A 23,091-nucleotide genomic window follows, 5' to 3' on the forward strand; every position below is an offset into this window, starting at 1 on the left:
CATTTTTTCCTATGTCACAAAAAAGACTTCTGGCTGTCCACCAAATTATCATTCTAAGAAATGGTTTAAAAATATCCATTAAAGTTTTCTTCTACCTAAAAAATTCACCATGATATATGTTTAAAATTCTGGAGAATTTTGAAGGTAATGCTAGCAGAGTCTAAAGTGATAGAAAAGTTTTGAATTGTTTTATAATATGAGATAAGCCTAGAGATAGTCTATGTGTCTGTTTCCAAAGATTACCCCAGCGAAGTAGGCTACTATATGATAATTGTTTTAATATCTGATGATCTGGAAGCATGCCAGAGATGGTATATCCTTAGAAATTCATCATCAGATTATATTTCCCTCAAGCATATGGGAATAAGTAAATGTAGGAAAAAGGAGAGCTATCCATTATATCAAGAGTTCTTAACCTTTTATATGGTTGTATATTTCAATGAGCAGCTAGGTGGTTCAGTAGATAGAAAATCAGACCTGGGGGCAGCTAGGTGGTACAGTGGATAGAACAGTGGACCTGGAGTGAGGAGGACCTGAGTTTAAATCCCATCTCAAACAGTTAATAATTATCTAGCGGTGTGACCCTGGGCAAGTCATTTAACCCCATTCCTTGCCAAAAAAAAAAAAGAAAGTAAAGAATGCCAAGCCTGGAGTAAGGAAAAGAGTTTCCTAAATTCAAATCCAGGCTTTGACACTTACTAGCTGCATAACTCTGGGCAAGTCACTTTACCCTGTTTTCTCATCTGTAAAATGGTCTGCAGAAGAAAATGGCAACCACTCCAGGATTTTTGCCAAGAAAACCACAAATGAGATCACATAGAGTTGGACAAGACTGAAAACCAACTCAACTACAGGTGTGTTTCACAGACCCATTCTGGCAATCTGAGGAAGCCTATGTACTTTATATTATTACTTAATTTCTTTTTTTTAAAAAGTACAGTATTACAAAGGAAACCAAATATGTTAAAGTAGAGTTAACAAGAAAAAAAATTTTAAGGTTAAGGATATCAAATGCCTCCTGTGAAATCCCTGACAAATTATCTTTAGATTATTTATCTCCCTCCATTCCTGCATTTATGTTCCCGCTGTTTAAAGCTATTCTGTAAGTGTTTTACATTAATGTAAACATGCTTCATTTTTTATTCCTGGCAATATCACAGTTGTAGTAAACAATGAATCAGAGTGTTCTCTCTTTTCCAGAGAACATTGAAATGTCACAAAGAAAGAAAAAGTAAGATGAGATAATACCTGGCCTGCATGCCCATAGCAGAGATGAGAAAGAAAAACATCGATCTATTGAGAGGCATAAGGGGTCAGAACACAACATTTTCCATCACCAGAATTGGGCTTTCTCTGGAACTATATGTGCCTCTCATTTCATTGAACCTAAATGAGTTTTATTCTGTCTGTGATTGTTAGGTTTCTATCTTTTGACTGGTTCTGCTGTGATAGTTTCATAATTAAGGTGAATTTCGGGCTTCTTTTGTGAGATATAATCAGATAAGTAGAGCTAAATTGCAGAAACTGCAATGTAGGTGGTTTTGAAATCAATCTATACAGTCTAGAAAGAAAAGCAAGAGACAAAGGGGAAACATGATAGCAGTGTTATAAGTAACTTGAAACGAATATTATCAAGGGTAGAGGAGAAGTCACTCCTTACATCATCTGAAACTGCTTAAGGAAGTAATGGTGACCTAAGGCTGAATTTAGGAAAAAGAAATAAGATACAGTGTTAGGGAAAGAACATCATATGGCTGAATCCTAATCTGGGCCTGGAGGAGACATCTAAAAAAAAAAATTGCCCAGCCACTATTATTGCTTGCATTTGAATAATAGCCTTTGCACTGCAGTTTTCAAGGTACTTTACAAACATTATCCCATCTAGTTCACTCCTTACCACAATGTTGTAAGGTGGAAATTTGACCTCAGGCATTTACTAGCTGTGTGACCTTGGAAAAGTCATTTGACCTCCATCTGCTTCAATTTCCCCAACTATTAAATAGGGATAATTATAATACTTCTCATGGTTGTGGTGAAGATCAATTGATATGATATTTGTAAAGTGCTAAGGATAGTGCATGGTACATAGGTAAAATATAAACACTGTAATAATTATTATGATGATGATTATGATTATTGTTGTTGTTGTTGTTATCCCCACAATACCAATGAAGAAACTGAAGTTGAAAGATTTACTTGCCCAGGGCCACAGAATTAGTCAGGGTCTAGGAAAGAACTTGAATAATCAATAGAGCTCACTCTGAAAAGGAAAAGAAAATATATTTCATCTTACTTTTTCTTTCTTTGTGACATTTCAATGTTCTCTGGAAAAAGAAAAATTTTAAGTTACTCTTTGAAAAAAATAGATGTTTTCTGTTTTTTACATCATCATAGTATCCCTCTTCCTCCCCTTCCTTGTGAGCCTCATGTGACAAATAGTAATTTTTTTAGGGAGAAAAAGTGTACAGAACTAATCAATGAATTTAGAAAATCCAAAAATGTGTAATATGTAAGCCCTGTCACATGGACTATTAAACAGTAAACTATGAGTCAGATAAACACACTCCTAGACTCAAAAGAAAACTTTCCACTAGTTTAATATCTGTGGATACTGTGTCTGACCTTGAAGTAAGAAGCCCTGGGTTCAAGTGTGATTCACTCCAACTCTAAGCATGGTGCCATTCATTAAAGAATTATTATATGATATTATAGGAAACATTCAAGAATGTCTTCACAGAAGTCCTGTTCTGTTGCCTCATTGTGGAAATGGTTCTAGGTTCTCAAAGGTTATAATTATGACATTCAAACTTTGGTGGGTTCTACCAAACTAAAAATGGGAAGGTAGGTGGTATAGTAAAGAAAGCACTGGTCTTAGAATCAGCTTCATCTTCATGACTTCAAATTTAGCTTCTAACACTTACAATTTATATGACCTTGGGCAAGTTGCTTAACCCTATTTGCCTCAGTTCCTTATCAATAAAGTAAAATGGCAAATCACTCTGGTATCTTTTCAAAAAACATCCCAATTGTATACTCAAAGACTTGGGTGAAGCTGAAATGACTCAACAACAACCAAACTGGAAAAAAAAGGCATCAAGAAGTTTCTGGTGACAGATTTTCTGTCCATATTACAAGGATCGGATTGACTATAAATGTCCATCACAGAAAGCTCAGCTACCAGCAATGAATCAAATTTAGTCATGGAAACTCTTAAAAGCATGAAGAAGCTGTTATCTATTTTGTTAATAAGCAAGCTCTACATACTGATGAAATCACACCTTTTTATGTTTGTGTTAGGGAGAATGTTGGTAGTATTGTGAGCTCTAAGGTTAGGGAGGACATCAGGTGATAGATACAATCTAAAATGAATTATAGGATTATTCATGTTGAGAACATGGAGAACATGAAATAAGAAGTTTCATCCTTTCTTTTTCTTAGGAACATTATAATTCACTGATGTTGATCAATCAGGATGTCACATGAATTCATCTTGACTAATCTTATGTTCATATTGAATCTCAAGCACATCAGACCCTCAAACCAACTTTTTTTTTTGCAGGTTAAACACACGAGCAGTGATTGCCAGTATGCTGGCAAATGTTTAACAAGAGTGTCTCCAGAAAATAAAGTACCCATATCACTCTTAAATTTAATCTACAGTGTTAACATTTTCTCCATTGCCTTCTTAAATTTAAACAATCAATAGAACAATAAGTCAATGCTCACACTGAAAATTTAACAGTTAGCTGAGAACTCATGTGACATGACTCCAGAATTTCTCTTAACTTAGGAAAATACTTTACATTGTTGCTACATCTATGATCAGAATGCTAAACTTTGAGGCAAGAAACCCTAAGTTAAAATCCAGCCTCACATACTTATTAGTTGTGTGAACCTAGGCAAATTGTCTAACTTCTGTCTCTCTTAGTTTCCTTATTTGTAAAACAGGGGAGATAAAACTACTGGCACTGCATGGGATTTATAAAGTTGAAATATATTTGTAAAATGTTTTGCAAAGCTTAAAATGCGATGTAATGCAATGTCCTAGTTATTACTATTGTAGCTATTGCTACTATTATATCAATATTTATATTTAGGGTGATGGACATCATTTTAAGAGTTTAATAAATATGGGCAAAAGTGTCACTGAAAGCATTTGTCATCACAGATCCAGTTCTTATAACATAACTGACCCCTTGCCATGCACAGATGATTTCAAGTGTTTACAAAGACCAAAGGAAGATTCTCATAAACTCACATCTCCATCAGTTTCCAAGCTGAAATTTCTCCTTAGGAAATCCAGACAATGCAGGGACATACTTGCTTACATGGGTCTTATTATCACTGTGAGCAATCTAAACTGGCTTGAAGCAAAAATGTTGACTAGTTTAATTAAATCACCTGGTTATAGCAATAGCATTTTCTACTTATTCCTTATTTCTGGTAATCCTTCCATTTCATATGTCCACAAGGAAGGCACAATAGAGCTTTACTATGACATTTTTAATGTAATCTACCATCACAGAGCCCCTAGAAATATCTACTTAATTTAATAACATCTACTGAATAATCTTAGTCCCAGGTGCTATTTATGCTTTTCTCCAAAAAAAGCTAACATCTAGCCTTTTATGTCTCTGTGTGTGTGTGTGTGTGTGTGTGTGTGTGTGTGTGTGTGTTTGTGTGTGTGTGTGTGTGAGAGAGAGAGAGAGAGAGAGAGAGAGAGAGAGAGAAGCCTCATTAGAACAGCTACTTCTCTTGAAGAGACTTTAGTGTGGTACACTTGGCAGATACACTGTAGAGATATTTTAAACTAACTATTGATATGAAAAAAAGAAACAATGACCAAGTGAAGCTTGGGTTGACAACTATTGTTTGTCCATCAGTGAGAACCAGAGTAATATGGTTTTAAGGTATGGCCAAGTATTCCATTTGAACTCCAATGGGTTTTATCAAAGCTTGGTTTTCCAATGCTGTTTTTCATGAAATCATAAAAGAAAATAAAATGGGGCAAGAGTTAATTATTCTAGTCTTTTTTTATGATAGAGTAAATACATAGGAAAGAGAAAAAAAAGAAATCTAGTTCATCAACTCCAAGATATTTTGGGAAGTTTCAGCAATCAAAATTTTTATTCCTTTGGACAAAATACACATTTCCTATGTAAATATGAAGGGAGAGGGAAAGGAGGTAGGAAGGAAGAATTCATGGTAAGAGGAATTGAGTGCTCAGAGTCAACTGACTGACACTCAACCAGAAAATCTGAGGATCTTACCCTCCAGATAGAATTTTTGGTTTTTTGATTAGATAAGTCATTTTTGCCTCATTTTTTACCTAGTCTTAATCACTGTAATGTTGTTTCCTAAAACAAATTGAGACCTGGAAAGGCTTACCTAGAGGGGAAAATGAAACTCGTGACTTTAAATAGCCCTGTTTCACTTAAATTCAATTCACTTGCAAGTCAAGACATCACCTTACTAATGGCATTGGTCTACAAGAATGAAGAACAAACAACAAAGGAGAATCCATTTTTCATTAAATATGAAGTTAATTATAAATTCATGCCAATAACAAAAATTTAGAAATCATATCATATAACTGATTTTGTCAATATATTCATTTTATTTCTACATAAAAAGAATATTTTTCTCCTTAAATTGTTACTAGGAAAATTATAAATTTATTCTAATGCTACTATCATTGCTAAAACAGATTTCATTCATTCAATAATACTTTTGAGTTTAAGCACTTCTTTTTTATTTACCTTTAGACCCTGTGGCATTTTCTCTTGAATATCCACAATCATGGTAAATCTTTTTCATTTAGAGTAGATGTGAATTTTAGTAGACATCCAACACATATTGTTGAATGAATGAATGGGTGATCTGCTTAAGCAGGTGTCTGTTTTTTTCCTGTAGATTTAGATGCTGCTAAAGCATAAATCCAATACAACTTGATTTAGGGAGGGGGAGGAAGGATGCAAAAGTAAGCCTTGTAGTTTGTGGGCAACCATAACTAGGTGTTTAAGCAATTAAAAGGAATACCATTCTGGTGCAGTGGATTTAGAAATTGCAAATGGCATCCAAGTAATCTGTGAGATATTTTTTCTGTGGTATTTTTGTGTAGTCACATATTCACAATAATATACAAATTCCCTGAAAATGAAAGAAAGAGTTGTATCATGGCATCTTTCAATGCATATTTGCTAAGTGAATGGATAAAATGTATTTTTCACTAACTACAACCCAGTAGTACCATGTCAACCAATAGACATATCTGCACACCAATATTAGGTAGAAAATTCATCCATCTGTCTGCTCTTTCAACAAATATTTACTGAGCAGCTACTGCTTGACAAACAATTTTGTCTGGTCTTCAATACTGCTGGCATTTTAGTAGTCAATGAATTATCAGACTCAAGTCTGGAAAATGAAGTGTATGGTCAAGCTGAGCAATACTGTTTGGCTCAAACAATAACAAAAACACAGTTTGGGGCTAAAGAATAACAGGATCAGTTAGACCAATATTCTTATATGACCTGTAGATTCACTCTAAATATACAAAATTACCACCGTCAGGAGAATATGTGAACCTTTAGGAATCTTTATGTGATTGCATATAGTAGGAACCTAATAAATTCCCAGTTGAATTCTTTGGTATCGAAAATTTCTCTCCTATAAGAGCTTAAGAGACTAAGGGCCTCTCATGAAGAATACAAAACTTCCTCTGCCATCAATTTTAAAATACAAATATTTTAAGTAAAATACTTATACCCACCAATTTTAAGGAAAATATTCAATAATTCAAATGCACTTATTGGCCATCTAACCTGAACAGGGCAGCTAAGTGGTGCCATAGTTCTCATTGCCTGGCCAAGAGTGAGGAAGATCCATCTTCTTGAGTTTAAACTTGACTTCAGACACTTACCAGCAGTGTGACCTTAGGCAAGTCAATTAACCTGATTTGCCTCAGTTTCCTCTTCTTTAAAATGATGGAAGAAATAAATGACAATCCATGCCAATATCTCCACCAAGAAAACACCAAATGAGGTCATGAAAAGTCAGATATGACTGAAAATAACTGAATCAGAGAAGAAAACTAGCTCATGTGTATGATGTAAAGGTGATAAGATCTCTGCTCTCTAGAGTTTTTATAGGTCTAGGACGATTAAGTAAGATTGTAAAAAGACATCCATCAGTGTTTGGGGGCACTGCTTGAGCTGTTTTTGACTTCAAAAATGAGTAAATTTGAGGCATCATTTATAACATTTCCATGTTTTGTTGATTTCTAACAAAATTGCACTGGAAAATTGTTGAACAGGGAAAGCCAAAGGTTGTTAAAAGTGACTTATCTGTCCTAACAAGTTTCAGTTTCATCTGAAAAGAGTTTCTCCATAACTCCAGCATTGCTGCCCTGGGGGATGGTTAGGTCACTTGTGATGGGAGAACAAAATAGGCTTAGTGGGAAACCTAGCATATACAAGTTATTTAATAAAAGATATTTGAATGAGTAGACAAAGTGTTCCTTTATAACATCTTAACCTTGGGTCTTCCAAGAACTGTTTTTGGGCTTATGATAATTTGCTATTAATCTTTGGAGTTGGAGTAACTTTTTTTAACTTCATTATCTTTTCTGAATATGAACCCATATCTTCTTTTACATCAAAGTAGCTATGATCGGGTTCTTTTTTCTTTTGCTTACTCATTTTTGTTTTTTATTATAATCAAGTTTTAATCCTGAGCTGTAGGTAATATTGCCCTAGGACTAAAGTCTTCCTTATTGACATTTTATCAATTCTGTTGGGGAACCCGACCTCAGGGCCTCTTTCTTCCCCTAAGCCATAGTTACTACATGGAGTTTTAATCCAACTTAACTTTAGATTTAAAGTTGAGAGGAACCTTTAGGCTCATCGAATCCAAGAATTTCATTTTATAAATGAAAAAACTGAGGTCCCCAGAAGAAAACAAAGACTTTGTCAAGGGTTCACCATTAATAAGTAAACTGAAGAGGAATTTGAAATGATGTGTATTTCTTTGAGAGTAGAATCTTAAGAAAAAATAGATAAGGACAAATTCTAATAAAATCCTTTAATAATTTAAGAAGAATTGGTTGGTTTTTTACCATGAGGATAGAAAGATTTATTTAGGCACCACTTAATATTTACTAGTGTTAGCAATGACCTCTTCAATTGCTTTCTGCTTCATTAGCCTATAAGACTATTCTCCCCATGAACACTGAAGAGAGCACACAGACAAGAGAATGTTTATTAAATTTCTAATTGGCTTACTGGTTTATTTGTTTTGATTCTAACTTTATTTCATTCAGCCAAAGTGTTCATCCCTACACTGTATGCTGCTAGTTATCTGGCATTCTTCATAAAGCATTTTGCTTATATGCCTGAAAAGGTTGTTCATAAACAATTCAAATTTCTAGAAGAGTTCATGTTTCAAGGCAGAAATTCACTACTACAACACAGTCTGCTAATGATGTTAGGGGAATAGGGAGCCACCAATTCTTGCAGCCTGCTGCAAACTTGCCCAGGGCTCTGCAGAAACCCTTTGCTTCTCTGTTTCTCAATTTCTTCATCTGTCAGAGTGATAGTAATACCACTTGACTTATTTTTCCCTCATGGCATATTGAGAACTAGTAAAGTGTTGGGCAGGCTGTGATATAGTGGTATCTGACACAGATATGCTCACATGCATGTCTATGTAAATTCTAAGGAGGTCTTGGTGGAAAGTGCAATGTTCTATACACCAAAACATTCAGATACAACACAAGATCTCATGCATTTAGGAACTGGGGTCCTTATCTGAGGGGGCCCTGGTACAGTTTTGTGAAACTCTATGGGTGTCAGTGGCACACCTTCTGTACCTACCTAACCACAATGACTGATGGCCCTGGAAAAGGATCCCGCTGTCTGGCATGAAATCTAATTGGCTTTGATGGTCTGCCTTTGCAGATTTGTTTATAAACTGGAAAATCTACAAATTGCAGACCATCTGCACATAACACTGTGCTAATGAATGCCTGCATCCTGCAAATCCATAAGCTCATTAAGTCAAAGTAACTAGTCTTTCCACAAGCTTCTAACTGGGATTATCCATTGGGAAGCAAAGGAACAGAAGGAGTAGGATGATTTGTTTGATTGTGGGGGGTGAAATGTCCCCCATAAACTTCAGGACAGCTAAACCCCATTACTGAAGAGATGAGCTGCTGGCAAAGGGTCACTTAGATTACTTGATATATACATCTGCTGTCCTCTATGCTCAATGCATTGATCCTATAATGCTAATTTGCACTGCCTTAGTTAAGTGGATAATTAGAGCTTTCCAGTTTGGAAGCCTCCTACAGAGTAATTTCTGGATGAAGCATGAATATTACAGCATTATACCTCTTCCCTACCGTAAGCATCTGTAAAGCAAGTTCCCTGGTTCACCCTAGCCATTGCAGTCTGAAAGAAAATCTTGATGGTAACTTGTCCCTTTCCTCAAGTATGGCAGCATAAAAGAATTTTCTTCCCCCCCCCCCCATGCTACTTTGGTTTCTGGGTAACAGACAACTCTTATATTTGATTTTTTAAAAAGGAAAGAATAATAATGGAAGTCTTTAAGCACTGTCTATGTGTGTGTATGGTAATGCCCAGCCTTGATCAACAAATTAGTATTTTGTGCCCCTAGAGAGATTTGTTTTTTCTCTTTTGTATTTTTGAATATTTTAAGGTATCTCAGACCACCAAAAGGTATTTAAACATTTAGCTTTAGGGACAAATGAACAAATGCAAGCACAATCTGTCATTTTTTCTAGGTTCAACAAACTCCAAACAGATGTACTAATGAAGTTAAATGAGTGAGTCATTTTAGTGAAGGAAATAAGCCATTAGGTTAGAACACAAATATTGGTATACAGTGAGATCTCCTTATTTCTTAATGGTTTATTGGGAGTAAGTCACAAAATATATAAACATATAACTTAATACTCATTTATCTGACAGCATCAGAAAATAAGATATTATTTAAGAGTGCATTGATTGTTCAGCTAAAGACATTTTATTTTTAAAATCTAAACTTTTCTTAATCTTGCTCCATCTTTTTATGAAATATACTATTATAAATGTTGTATATACTAAAAATGTACTATTCTCTTAAGATACAGTGAGCAAAATTTTATATAACTGTTCTTTACTTTTTAAAGTAACTTGCATTTCCCCTGCGTCTTACCTCATATACCTGCTCCAAAATAGAAAAATAAAAAATAAAAAGCAAAAATAAATTTTTTGTAATGAATATAGTCAAGGAAACACATTCTTGCATTTACTATGACCAGTATTATTCGTTCTTCATTCTGCATCATGTCTAACAACTTTTTTTCCTAAAAATTGGTAGCATACTCAAAAATCAGTCCTTTAAGTCATGTTTGTTTGATCAATGCATTGAACATAGTCCTTCTAACCTTCAAAATTGTATACTGAATATAAACCTGTTGCTGATGATGCAGAGAAAGGAAAAATAAACATTCTAATATTTTGTAACAAGACAGTGTTTTTGGTATCCTCCTCCCACCAAGAGAGAGGGTGAGAGGCGGAACAAGAAATATGGGTCAACTGACAATCTTTCATTGTTCCTGTGGGGATCTCTTAAGGCCTAATATCACTGGAAATGGGATCCATCAAGAAAAGGTCAGCAATGAAGCATTCCGAGTTTGTGAAGAATAAATAGAGAGAGGAAGATAGCTGATGAGATCAAAGACACATTTGTCATTTAGAAAAGGCTAGAAGGCAAGAGACATGTTACTATCTTGTGGTAATGCACTCAACAGCAAAAAGTGGGAAAGATCCAAGAGAGGAGGAAAAATCAATAAACCAAGATCAAAGTGAAGGTCAGTAAAAACTGCTGTTATCCACAAGTTCAAGGCAAGACCTGAATTTGAGCAGGGATTTTCAGTTTATCATATTCAGTAAATGAGGTATATTTGCAATCTTGTATTCAGGGATATTGGGGAAATGAATAATTCTGTTCCCTTGATTTTCTCAATGGGTTACAACTATGGAACAGCAATCCACCTCCCCAACCCTCTTCATTTCCCTACTGAATGACCTCATCAACAATCTTCTTTGAAAGACAGCTAAATTGGGAATGACTTTATTGTTAAGCTTTTATGTCAAATTGACAAGCATTTATTAAGTGCTTAAACTAAAGCCCCAGGCACTGTGCTAAAATTGGGGTTTCCTATCCTCAAGTGGCTTACCTGGAGTAGCAGAAGAGGATATGGAGGAAATGTCATTCACAGGTGTCCGGTGGAAAAATTTGAGTCAGGAATGAGCCTGAATAAGAAGCAAGACATGGTTAGCCTAAGAATTTCCCTTAAAATTGAGACTCTGGAAGGAGTCCTCAACCAACCAGAGAAAGGTGTTGCAGTACTGAAACATAACTCTAGCATGTGAAGATCCAGGGTCATTATAATCCTTTGGTCAATTTTTAACAATTTATTCTGTCTCTCTTTCCTCTTGTATCTCAATGTAATTGGTTTCCTTTGTAATCCTTTCTATTTTATTTTGTGCATTTAATTTAATGGATCTGAGAAATACAAAGGCTTCATTCAATTGTCATAGGGGAAAATGACTTTAAAGAAAAAAGTAAAGAATCCCTGTCCTAGATTAAATTAAAAATCCAATGGGAGAAAAAAAAAAGTTTACATATAAGCAATCTAACTCAATGTCCCTGTGAATCAAATAAACATACCAAAATGTTGAATAGTGTGTGGTCTAGCCCATAGAACTTCAGCAATTCCTTACCCTTTGCTTTGTTTCCTTCTCCCAACTAGGTGGAGTGGCTAAAGAATGAAGAGCCTATAGATTCCCAACTGGATGAGAACATTGACACTAGGGCTGATCACAACTTAATTATCAGGCAGGCACGTCTCTCTGATTCTGGGAATTATACCTGCATGGCTGCCAACATTGTGGCCAAGAGAAGAAGCCTGTCAGCTACTGTTATTGTTTATGGTAAGGTCAAAACAATAGTCCACATTAGGTTGAGAAGCAGTTGAGAATGGAGATGGTGGGGAGAGCATGCAGGAAAGGAACGAGCTGGGTTCATCTACATAATGGAATCAAAGCAATTTAACATTAGAAAAAACCCTTAAAATTATAAAATTTAATTATAATTATAAAATATAAACTATTAATTTTATATTCAAAAAGTTTTCTTCAGGAAATTTTTATGTCTTGACTTCTATAAGGGAGGTCAATGGAATTCACAAACCTTTTTATTTTTCATAATTTAAAAAGTTGTTCATTTTTGAATGATGTGTTTATTATATAAGTGAAGGTAAATCAGGTTACATTTTCTGTTTCCCTCCTTCCCCCAGACTCAACATTAGTCAGTTAGGTTACTTATATATAAAATTTCACTGAAGATAGACAAGATTATCTGGGAATAGCAACTTTTATAGAATGGCATCCTAGTGCTATGAAGTAAAAGCAAATGCCCCCAAGTTGATTGCCAAAGCTAAAATTTAAGATGAAGACTTGACTACCTTAAAACCATGTCTTGGATTACAAAGGATTTCCTTATTCCTTCTGCCTTTTCCTCCCCAGTAACATCTCTGTGAAGAAGGTTGGTATTGTTTTCTTTATGCTTTATTTGAGGAAGTAGATATAGAAAAGCTAAGTGGTTTGGTCTGCAGATCAAGGGGAAAAGCAGTAAAAAAAAAAGTTTGAAGCTAAAGAATGTTCAGTAGCCCATCTCATGCCACTCACCAAATTGGGTGCCTTGCCCAGAGTAGGCACTAAACAGCTCCCCTTCAGTTCAATTTAATTTGATACCTCTCTCCTTCCTTTCTGTCCTCCCTTCTTTCTCTCTCTCAGTGAATGGAGGCTGGTCTTCCTGGACAGAGTGGTCAGCCTGCAATGTTCGCTGTGGTAGAGGATGGCAGAAACGTTCTCGGACCTGCACCAATCCCGCTCCACTCAATGGGGGTGCCTTTTGTGAGGGAATGTCAGTGCAGAAAATCACCTGCACTTCTCTTTGTCCTGGTGAGATATACATATACATATCTACAAATTATGGTTCCCCCTCTGACCCACCCACAAAAGCTGATGAGAATGAAATCAATGCCATCCTTCCTCTTCAGTGATGACTCTGTCTTTCCCGTCTTCCCTGATAAACAGAATATCTGTCCGAGGTTATTTATTTGTGGATCTCTGAAGTTAATTGTCATAAGGGAATGCACTTAATTTGAAAAGTCTTTACATTAGTGGTGAATTTACCTTGAGTTATCCACACTTTGCTTCTTCCCATATATATAATAGTAACTGTCATAGAATTAGATACCTAATAAATGCTTATTACTTAATTGATTGTTTAGAATTCATTTTTAGTAGCAAAAGCTAGTGATAGCGATATAGACTCTGACTCTGGACATGAAGGCTTTTGTTTTGTTTTTAAAATCTCCACCAAACCAAAGCCCTCCTTTGATGCTTCATCTGGAATGGAAGTAAAGCTGGGTTTTTTGAAGGTAATGTCTCAAAGTCCCAACTCTGGCAATATCTACCAAGCTAGAAAGACTTTGGCTATTGGTTCTACCAATAACCAATTGTGCTATCCAGTACAAATGAGTTCAGAACAAATAATCTCACTTTGACCACAACTTAATACATTTTTCCTAAACAACAACAGCCTATGAAAGTTATTTAAAAAGTTATGGAAAACATGAACAGGAGGGGGATGGAAAAAGTATCCATGATGATAAAATCATAGAACATTGAATTATCAAAATATTTTAAAAGTATTTTTCTTTTAAAAGCCTGCTAATTCATAGAATTATCAGCTCTACAACCTTCATCCTAACATATTGTCTTATTCTAACAATTTGACTGTTTTCTCTAGTTCCAGGTTTATGTCCAATAAAATCAGCAAAAAAAAAAAGATAAATTATATAGCTCATGTATTTTTGAGTTAGCATGTTTATCATTCTTTTTTAATAGATAAACAACTCAGTTACTAACAAAAATTATTTTTGAACACTATTTTACATCTTTAACTTTAATTTCTTTCTATCTTGTCCAATTTACAGAATCATAGAATTTCACAGCATAAAGAGTCCTCAGCTGCCATTGATTCCATCCCATACATCAAAGGAATCCCCATTATTATAAGCTTTGCAAGTGTATATCCAACCTTATTTGTTATTATTGTTATTATTATTAATTTTTACAATAGTAATAACTCATTTGATCTTCACAACAATCCTGTGAAATTATAAAACAAATTGTGTGTATATGTAAGTGGGACTATAAGATGATTTTTTTCTATGGACTTCATGTTCACACACTGAGACAAGTATTGATCCCTAGTGCCTAACATTATATTGTAGATCATTAACTCCAAGGACATAGAACTAGTATTTCTCTCCTATACATTTTAATTTGACTTTAGCTCTTAGAGGAAAAACCCTCACTTATTTCATATTCATAGTTATATTTTGGAAGACTGTTTCCTTTAGAGGAAGATTCATTGACTTAAGTACTCCCAGAAAGCATGGTGGCTCTTACTTATAGGGAAAAGTTAGCATTTTGTAGTTGGCTTTTGAGGTTATTTGTCCTTTGGGTAAAAGGGTAGGGGAGAAAAAGAAATAATAATCACCTTTCTACTCAGGAACTACAACACAAAGAAAGTGACATGTACTAAAATTTTTACAATATATAAAGAGAACACTGGTTGTAAATCTGGAATGTAAAGAAGAAAAAAGACAATGGAATCCCTGCCATGGAAGCACTCAAAGCCTAATAGAAATATGTACCATGTGTTATTACTAATGATGATGCAATTTAGAAAGATATTATTATGTAGTTTATAGAGAAGTGACCTCAGAGTCAAGGAAACCTGGGTAAAAACCCTATCTTTGTCATATACTCTCTGTGTTACCCTTGACAAGTCACTGCCCTAGGGAACTGTACAAATTGAAAGAAGATACCAACTTTTATTAATTTATTAATGAAATAAAAGGTGTAACCCCTATCTTACTCCTGTAATTTAAAAAAATTAATGTGTGCATAAACTACTAAGGTGACTAGCCTAAGACATTGAAGGTTGGGAGAGGGCTCATTTCGAGTTAAAGGAATCAGTGAAAGCTTCATAGACTATACAGAACCCAAGATAGACCTTTAAAGAAAAGAAACAAGCATTTATTGAGCAGCATTAATTGAATTTACTACTTGGCAGACACTGTGATGAGGACCTTACAAATCTGGTGTCATTTGATCCTCTTAACAACACTGGGAGGCTGGTGCTATCATTATCCTCATTTTTGCAATTGAAGAAACTGAGACAGATCAAGGTTAAGTGTTTTACTCAAGGTCACATAGCTCTAAGTGTCTAAGCCTAAATTTGAACTCAGGTCTTGCAGACTCAATACTCTATCCACTGGACCACCTACCTGTCTCTAGATGAGGGAGGGGGAGAAATATCAAAAGCTGAATTGGGAAGTGAAGGGAGGGCAGAGGGATCTGATCCTATTCCATGGATGGTGGATATCCAACATATAGAAGAAGGCAGGGTAAGTACAGGGAGTGGTCCCACTTGACTGGAGGACACAACACATAAAGAAGAAAACCATTAAATGTTTCTGGATAGACCAGTAAAATAAGATTATTGAGGAAGTTAGGCAAATGAGGAAAAATTGATGCTTTTTTCCCCTGAGTTTGAATCTTTTTTTTAATTAAAAGATTTTATTTATTTTGAACTTTACAATTTCCCCCCCAATCCCGCTTCTCTTCCCCCCCACCCCAATTGGTGCTTTTTTTAACAAGTCAGTGACATAGAAGTCATAAGTTTAGAGCCACAAGGGACACTGGAAATTATCTAGTCCCACTTTTCTATTTTATACATGAGGAAACAGAGACCCAGAGAAAGACTGTGACTTGTCTAAGGTCAAATAAATAGTGAGATAAGGAGCTAATCCTGTCAGTGTCATACAGTAGGCAGAAGATTGGAAGGAATCAATCAATCAATAAAACAAACCTAACATATATTTAAGAACCCTTGAGTTCATTGAGTCCAGTGCTCTCATTTTATACTTGAGGCAGTAGAGGTTCAGAAAGATAAATTAACTTCAATATATTTCACTGTATCAACCTAGACAAGTCACTGCCCTGGGGAACTGTACAAATTGAACAGCTGAACTCCATTGCTAATTATTATGTGTGGCAGAGTTGGAATTCGAATGCAGAAGTTGCAGCAACTAATCTAGTTGTTCTCCTGTATGACTACATTATACAAGCAGATTGCATTGTCAATGGGTGCAAGATGGATTGTCAAATTCATCTAACATTGATGCATCCCTTTGATTGTTGTTGAATTCACAGATTTGGGATTTTATTTTGAGGAGATTATATTATTTATTTTTTCCCACTGAAACCTAGAATGTTCCATCCATCTCCTGCTAAAGCCATTAAATTTAAAGAAATGATCACTTTCCTGTGGTCTTTGTCTAAGATTTCTCTATCTATGCAAAGAATACTTGGTCATAAATAGCTAAGGCAGGGAAGGGAAGGGAAGGGAAGGGAAGGGAAGGGAAGGGAAGAAAAGAAAAGAAAAGAAAAGAAAAGAAAAGAAAAGAAAAGAAAAGAAAAGAAAAGAAAAGAAAAGAAAAGAAGAAAAGAAAAGAAAAGAAAAAAGAAAAGAAAAGAAAAGAAAAGAAAAAGGATGGTGGCATCATTAACACAACCAAGAACATTTGCAATTTGTAGTCTTATCTGCATTTGGTAATTGTTTTTGAACTTGAAGAAGTAAGAAAGTTAAAGGGGCAGCTAGGTGGTGTAGTGGATAAAGCACCAGCCCTGGAGTCAAGAGTACCTGCATTCAAATCCTGTCTCAGACACTTAATAATTACCTAGCTATGTGGCCTTGGGCAAGCCACTTAACCCCATTTGCCTTGCAAAAACCTTAAAAAAAAGTTAAGCATCTGTTCTTTGATCCTAGAGAGAAACCAAAGTCATTTCTATGTTATTATTTTTGCTTTCTTGTGTCATAGCTGCAAGGATGCCAACAAGCCTTGGGAAGGGAAAGAGTGGTAGGAAAAAATAGCTTATTAGCATATTCTAATGGATACACATGTCTCCACACATATTTGTATGTGTATATATATATATATATACATATATACATATATGTGTATACCTAAATACATATATTACATATAAGTATTTTTGACTTTCCTTTCTAGTTGATGGAAGCTGGGAGGTATGGAGTGAATGGTCCGTGTGCAGCCCAGAGTGTGAACACCTGAGAATAAGGGAATGTACTGCACCACCTCCAAGAAATGGAGGCAAATTCTGTGAAGGTCTGAGCCAAGAATCAGAGAACTGCACAGATGGACTCTGCATTCAAGGTAAACAAAGGGAAAATTCTTTATTTTTTCACTACTTTTAATTAAGCCATGAAGCTGATTTTGAACCCCAGATGTGAGGCCAGAAGAAAAGGAATTTAAAATAAAATGATAGTAATGATGGTAATAATGATGAAGAAAACCATGTGTAGAAAAGTAGAAACTGTACACACAGGTAAATATATACACATATACATCTCTGTGAATAAATGCCTATATAATCACATATATATGGAAATGCAAACATAAAATACACATATACATATATTATCATTATCATCATCATCATCATCATCATCATCATTATTAACCTCTAAAAGGTTAATGAAAGATCCCTCAAATGACTAGTGTTGAGGTTTGTGGGTTATGGCTTTTTAGATGAATAGTTTTTTTTAACATAAGAATGCTTTCGAAAAATGAGATAGTATAATGGATAAAGAACCAGTCTTGGAGACAGAAAGTTCAAAGTTTAAGTATTGCTTCTAACACATTTTGGTTACGACTTCTCCCTGCCCCAGGCAACAACCAAACACTATAAATTACAGATGAGTGCTGATCTGCATTGGCATAAGGTGTGTCTTCACATTAAGATTTCTCTATCCTAATGATATTACAAGTCTGAACCAAAATTGATGACAGCTCTGAACCAGTGCTTTAATTAGTACTTTAATACATCAATCCTCTTCAAACTCTTTTGAAAAGGGTTGGAACACTTCTTCTTAATAACCAGATGGGATTCTGGTGCTGAACACTAATTTCTTTTTTTTAAGAAGAGAGTGTTTTACAAATGTTCTTTAAAGAAAGGATTTCAGTGATCTCTCAAACGTCACTGTGTAACAAGAAGCAGCCATTATTTCTTTAATTTTATAAACAGAGCCTAATAGCAATGAGAAAAACTGGTACACCCAGAAAATTAAGAAACTGAAGAATAACTGGAACATGAATTTTCAGACTTTTTCAATCAGTCCTTGACTCCTCAAGAAACAGCACATCACTTAGATTCTAGGTGACCATCTATTTGGCTGAAATTATTGGGTAACTAACTTTATGAGGCTCACTGAGAAAACTTACCTGGGACAAGTCAGTTAACCTCTTTATGACTGAGTTTCCTCATTTGTTAAATGAGGATAATAACACCTAGCTCCCAGTGTTGTGAGATTCAAATGAGATAATTACTGTAAAGAATTTAACAGTGTTGGTGCCATATCAGTGTTAGCTATCATCATCATCATCATCATCATCATCATCATCATTACTTTTATGGCAGGCAACATAACATAGAGCTCTGTCTCTGAGTATCACACTAGTCACAATGATAATAGCTAACAGGTACTTGGATGATCTCATCTGAATCTCACAGTCATCCTTTCAGATAAATACTCCTGGTACAACTGGGCTGATAAGAAGATCAAATAAAATCCTTTGAAACTTTGCGAATATTAAAGTGCAAACAATCTTGAAGATGAGTTCAGTCATCTAGGCATTATTCTCCCAATTTCACAGATGAGAAATCTTAGTCAAAGTAATTTTCCAAGGTTATTTATAAACCAGTTAGGAACAAAATTCAAACCCGGGTCTTTCTGATTTTGTGTCCAATATCCTCAGTATTGAATGTTTTTTAAAAAATTTTATTGTAATTTTTAAATTTTTTTCTACTATTGGTACTTTATATCATTACAGTAAAGAGAAAATTTTTTCAAGACTTTCTTTATATAGTTGCCTTTGTCCTCCAAACCAAGTCTTTTTGAAATGCATATATAATTTGTCATGACAGGGACCTTACCTTTTACTAGTATATCTTGTATAGTACTTGGTATACAATAGAGAATTAAACTTCAGATAATAATAATAATAACCACTTACATTTATACAGGTTTTAAGGTTTATAACATTTCTCTCACAATAAATTTGCAAGGAAGATAGTATGAACATTATGTTACCATTTTATAAATACAAGACAATTAAGGATCAGTGAAATTTAACTTAACAAGCTTAAAATAAGAAAAGTAAATAGTGGTTCCAGGACACAAAGCCAGATTTTCTAATTCTGAATCTCATATCCTTTCTGTGGTATCAGGCAGTAAATACCGTTATCATTGAGCAAAAATATGGACTTTCACACTTAATAATAAGTTTGTTATACATTTTCATAGGTTACTATTTTATGATAGACCATCCACCAACTAATGAATGAGGATTAGGTTAACAGTTTTGTTAAGAATAATTTGTCATATCAAATAACTTATTAGTCATCAAATATTAAGAACTATGTTAGATATTGGGAATATAAAGGAAAAAGTCAGAGTCCCTATCTTCAAGAAATTTTTGAGTGAGAAAATATACACTTATACAGAGATATGCATAGACTAATCATAAAGTAAATACAGATAGTTTGAGCTTTATGTAATAGGTCATTCCTCAAATCTCAACATAAAGTGATTTTATGTGATAGAAATTTGCCCCTAATCACCCATTTCACTTAAAACAGACATATGCAAAATAAAAATTTTACACAAATCATAAAATGTACTAAAATGTAGACATATTAAATACTGTACCATGATAATAAACAGAATTGTAAAATGAAAAATAAAGTTGATGATAAATTATGTAAAATGCTTTATAAGAAAGTTAAACATAGTTGTACAGAATTTTGCCTTTCCCACCCTCTTCACCTAGTCTTCACTAGAGGTTGTTCTATGCAACCATTTTTATGAAATTATAAAGTACTATTTGTATAGCAACTTCCTTTTTTTCCTAATATATCCTCAATTAGTCTTTGAACTTTTATAAGCCTTGAAATATTTGGATCCAACTCTTCAACACACACATAAAAAAATTCACTCATGACCAAATGCTACTGCTATGAACCTATTTTGGTTCCACCTCAGGTTTCAAAATTTCCTTTTTTTTCTTTTGTAAACTTTGCAGCTAGCCATTCAATCATATCTTCATTCAATAGTTCTTTTCTATGAGACTCAAACAACTCCTCCTCATAAAAATTTCAGAATTCTTTACTTAAATAGACTTACATATGTAATTTATGTAAAGTGAAAATCATCAATATAATATCATTTGGTGAGGGAGTTTACTAGTAGATCAGGAGGTTTCAAAGAAAAATATAGTGCATGATCTTATGATTAATAGAATTATGAGTGTATTATACAGAAGTAGGGAGTAAGAATGATCCAGTTCTGGGCAATGGTCAGTGAAAAAGCATGAGGGGGGGGAGATAGGTGGCGCAATGGTCCTAGAATCAGAAGTACCTGAGTTCAAATTTGGCCTCAGACATTTAATAATTACCTAGCTGTGTGGCCTTGGGCAAGCCACTTAAACCCATTGCCTTGAAAAAAGAATCTAAAACAGAAAAGAAAAGAAAAAGCATGAGGATGAAAGATTGAATAATGTGCGAGAGGAACAATAAGACCAATTACACCATAGAATATGATGACAATATTATGTCATGAGTCTGGAAAGGTATGCCTCTTTTTCTTCTCTATTTTTATGACTTCTTTGATTTATGTCACAATTTCATCTTGTTCATTTACTATTTTGTTGACTAGAATTTCTATCCTCTTCAGATCGGCTTTTTTTTTCCTTTGGTTTTTGCAAGGCAATGAAGTTAGTTAAGTGATTTGCCCAAGATCACAGCTAGGTAATTATTAACTGTCTGAGGCTGGATTTGAATTCAGGTCCTTGTGACTGGTACTCTATCCACTGCACTACCAAGCTGGCCCGAGATTTAAAGAACCAGCTTTGCATTTTATATGTCATTCTATACTCTTTTTGATTCTATATTGTCCATTTCTCTAGCTTTCAATAATGCTTTTTATGTTCATTTTAGTTTTATTTGCAGATTTTAATTTTTTAGATGCATATTCAGTTCCCTTTTCTATTTTATAAATAGATACTTGCAGGGATGTGAATTTTCCCATTTAAGGACTACTTTAGCTGCATACTAGAAATTTTATTATATCATTTAATTATTATCTTGTTTTTTACATAATTATTAACTGTATTATAATTATTGTTTGACCCACTCATGATTTAGAATTTCAGATTGGATGCTTATCTTTTGTCTGTGCACCATAAACTAATTACATGTAAAAAGGAGGTTTATACAATTTATGTTTTGTTGGATTTTTACATTTGTTTATGCTATCCCTGTGCCTCAAGAGATGGTCAATGTTTTTTTAAAATTCTATGTGGTACTGAGAAATATGGATTTTTTTTGTAAAGCACTTTAATTTATTTTTTTCACATTGTTACAATAGTTATGTTGTATAAAGTAGACACAATTCTCCTCCACAAAGAAAGAGAAACTTCAAGAGAAATAAAGTGAGGAAAAAAAATGTGCTTCCATCTGAAATCAGATACCATCAGCTTTGTCTTTGGTATGGATAGCCTTCCTTATCATAAGTCCATCTGAGAAATTGCTTCAATATTTTTCCCTCAGTTAATATTACTAGTTATATTTCCTTTCATCCTATTCCTCTATACTCCCCATTTATTCTATTCTCTCTCTCTCTCTCTCTACTTTCTCCTTGTGTAGGGAAACTACCCTCTCTGACAATCTTCCACTCTTCTATCACCTACACCCCACCTCCTCCCTACCTGCCTAGGTCCCCTGTCCCCTTTCTCCCAACCCTTTCATCTCCTATTTTCCTCTAGGGTCTTAGAATTCTATATCCAATTGAGTTTGTATGTATTTCCTCTCTGAGCCACTTCTGTTGAGAATGAAAGCTCATTCATTCCCCCTTGCCTTCCCCCTTCCACTCCATTAGAAAAGTTTTTTTCTTTTCCTCTTTTATGTGAAATAACTTAACCCATTCCTCTTCTCCTTTCCTTTTTTCCTAGTACATTCCTTTCTTGCCCATATTTTTATAATATATATCTTCATATTCAGCTCTCTCATGTGTCTTCTCTATAGATGCTCCTTCTAACTACCCTATTAAATGGAAAGGTTCATATGAGTTATCAGTACCATCTTCCCATGAAGAAATAAAAGCAGTTTGCCATCATTTAGCCCCTCATAATTTGCTCTTCCTGCCTATCCTCTTTATGCTTTACCTGAGTCCTGTACATGAAGATCAAACTTTCTGTTTTGCTCTGGTCATTTCACCAGGAAAGTTGAAATTCTCCTATTTCATTAAATGTCCACCTTTTCCCCTGAAAGAGGATATTCTGTTATGGTGGGTAGTTGATTCTCAGTTGTAATTCAAGTTCTTTTGCCTTCCACAATATTATATTCCAAACCCTATGGGCCCTTAATGTAGACAGTGATAAATCTTGTGTAATCCTGACTGTAGCTCCAAGATATTTGAATTGTTTCTGGCTGGCATCTTATAATATTTTCTCCTTGACTTAGAAGTTCTAAAATTTGGCTAAGATATTCCTGGGAGTTTTTATTTTGGTATCTCTTTTCAGGAGATGGTTGTTGGATTCCCTTAATGTCTTATTTTACTCTCTGTTTCTAGGATATCAGGGCAATTTTCCTGAATTATTTCTTGAAAAATGAAGTCAAGGCTCCTTTTCTGATACTAATGTATATTTTTTGCAAGCTTTGGATACAGAAATTTTCACTTTTTTATCTTCTAAATATGTATTTTGATCCTTCAAGGAATCAAAGTAATTGTCTATAGTTGGATTTTTTTTTCTTCTGTAACTTGCTCATTTCCCCAATCTATGACTTGATTTTAACTCTTTAT

At 34.5% G+C, this 23,091-nt stretch overlaps 1 protein-coding gene across 12 annotated transcripts in view; it reads left to right on the forward strand.

Moving 5' to 3' along the window:
- UNC5D (unc-5 netrin receptor D) overlaps positions 1-23,091 on the forward strand; it is a 789,424-nt gene that overhangs the window by 606,161 nt on the left and 160,172 nt on the right. For 8 of the 12 annotated variants that reach the window (XM_074208625.1, XM_074208642.1, XM_074208633.1 and 5 more), the window contains 3 exons: positions 11,819-11,999; positions 12,864-13,031; positions 17,222-17,386. In XM_074208625.1, coding sequence (XP_074064726.1) covers positions 11,819-11,999; positions 12,864-13,031; positions 17,222-17,386 — 514 coding nt within the window. The remainder of the gene's footprint in view (positions 1-11,818; positions 12,000-12,863; positions 13,032-17,221; positions 17,387-23,091) is intronic. The other 4 variants (XM_074208660.1, XM_074208683.1, XM_074208679.1 and 1 more) reach the window with 1 other exon arrangement.

Source organism: Macrotis lagotis, chromosome 1 (assembly GCF_037893015.1).
Source record: "Macrotis lagotis isolate mMagLag1 chromosome 1, bilby.v1.9.chrom.fasta, whole genome shotgun sequence".
NCBI classification, from domain to species: domain Eukaryota; kingdom Metazoa; phylum Chordata; class Mammalia; order Peramelemorphia; family Peramelidae; genus Macrotis; species Macrotis lagotis.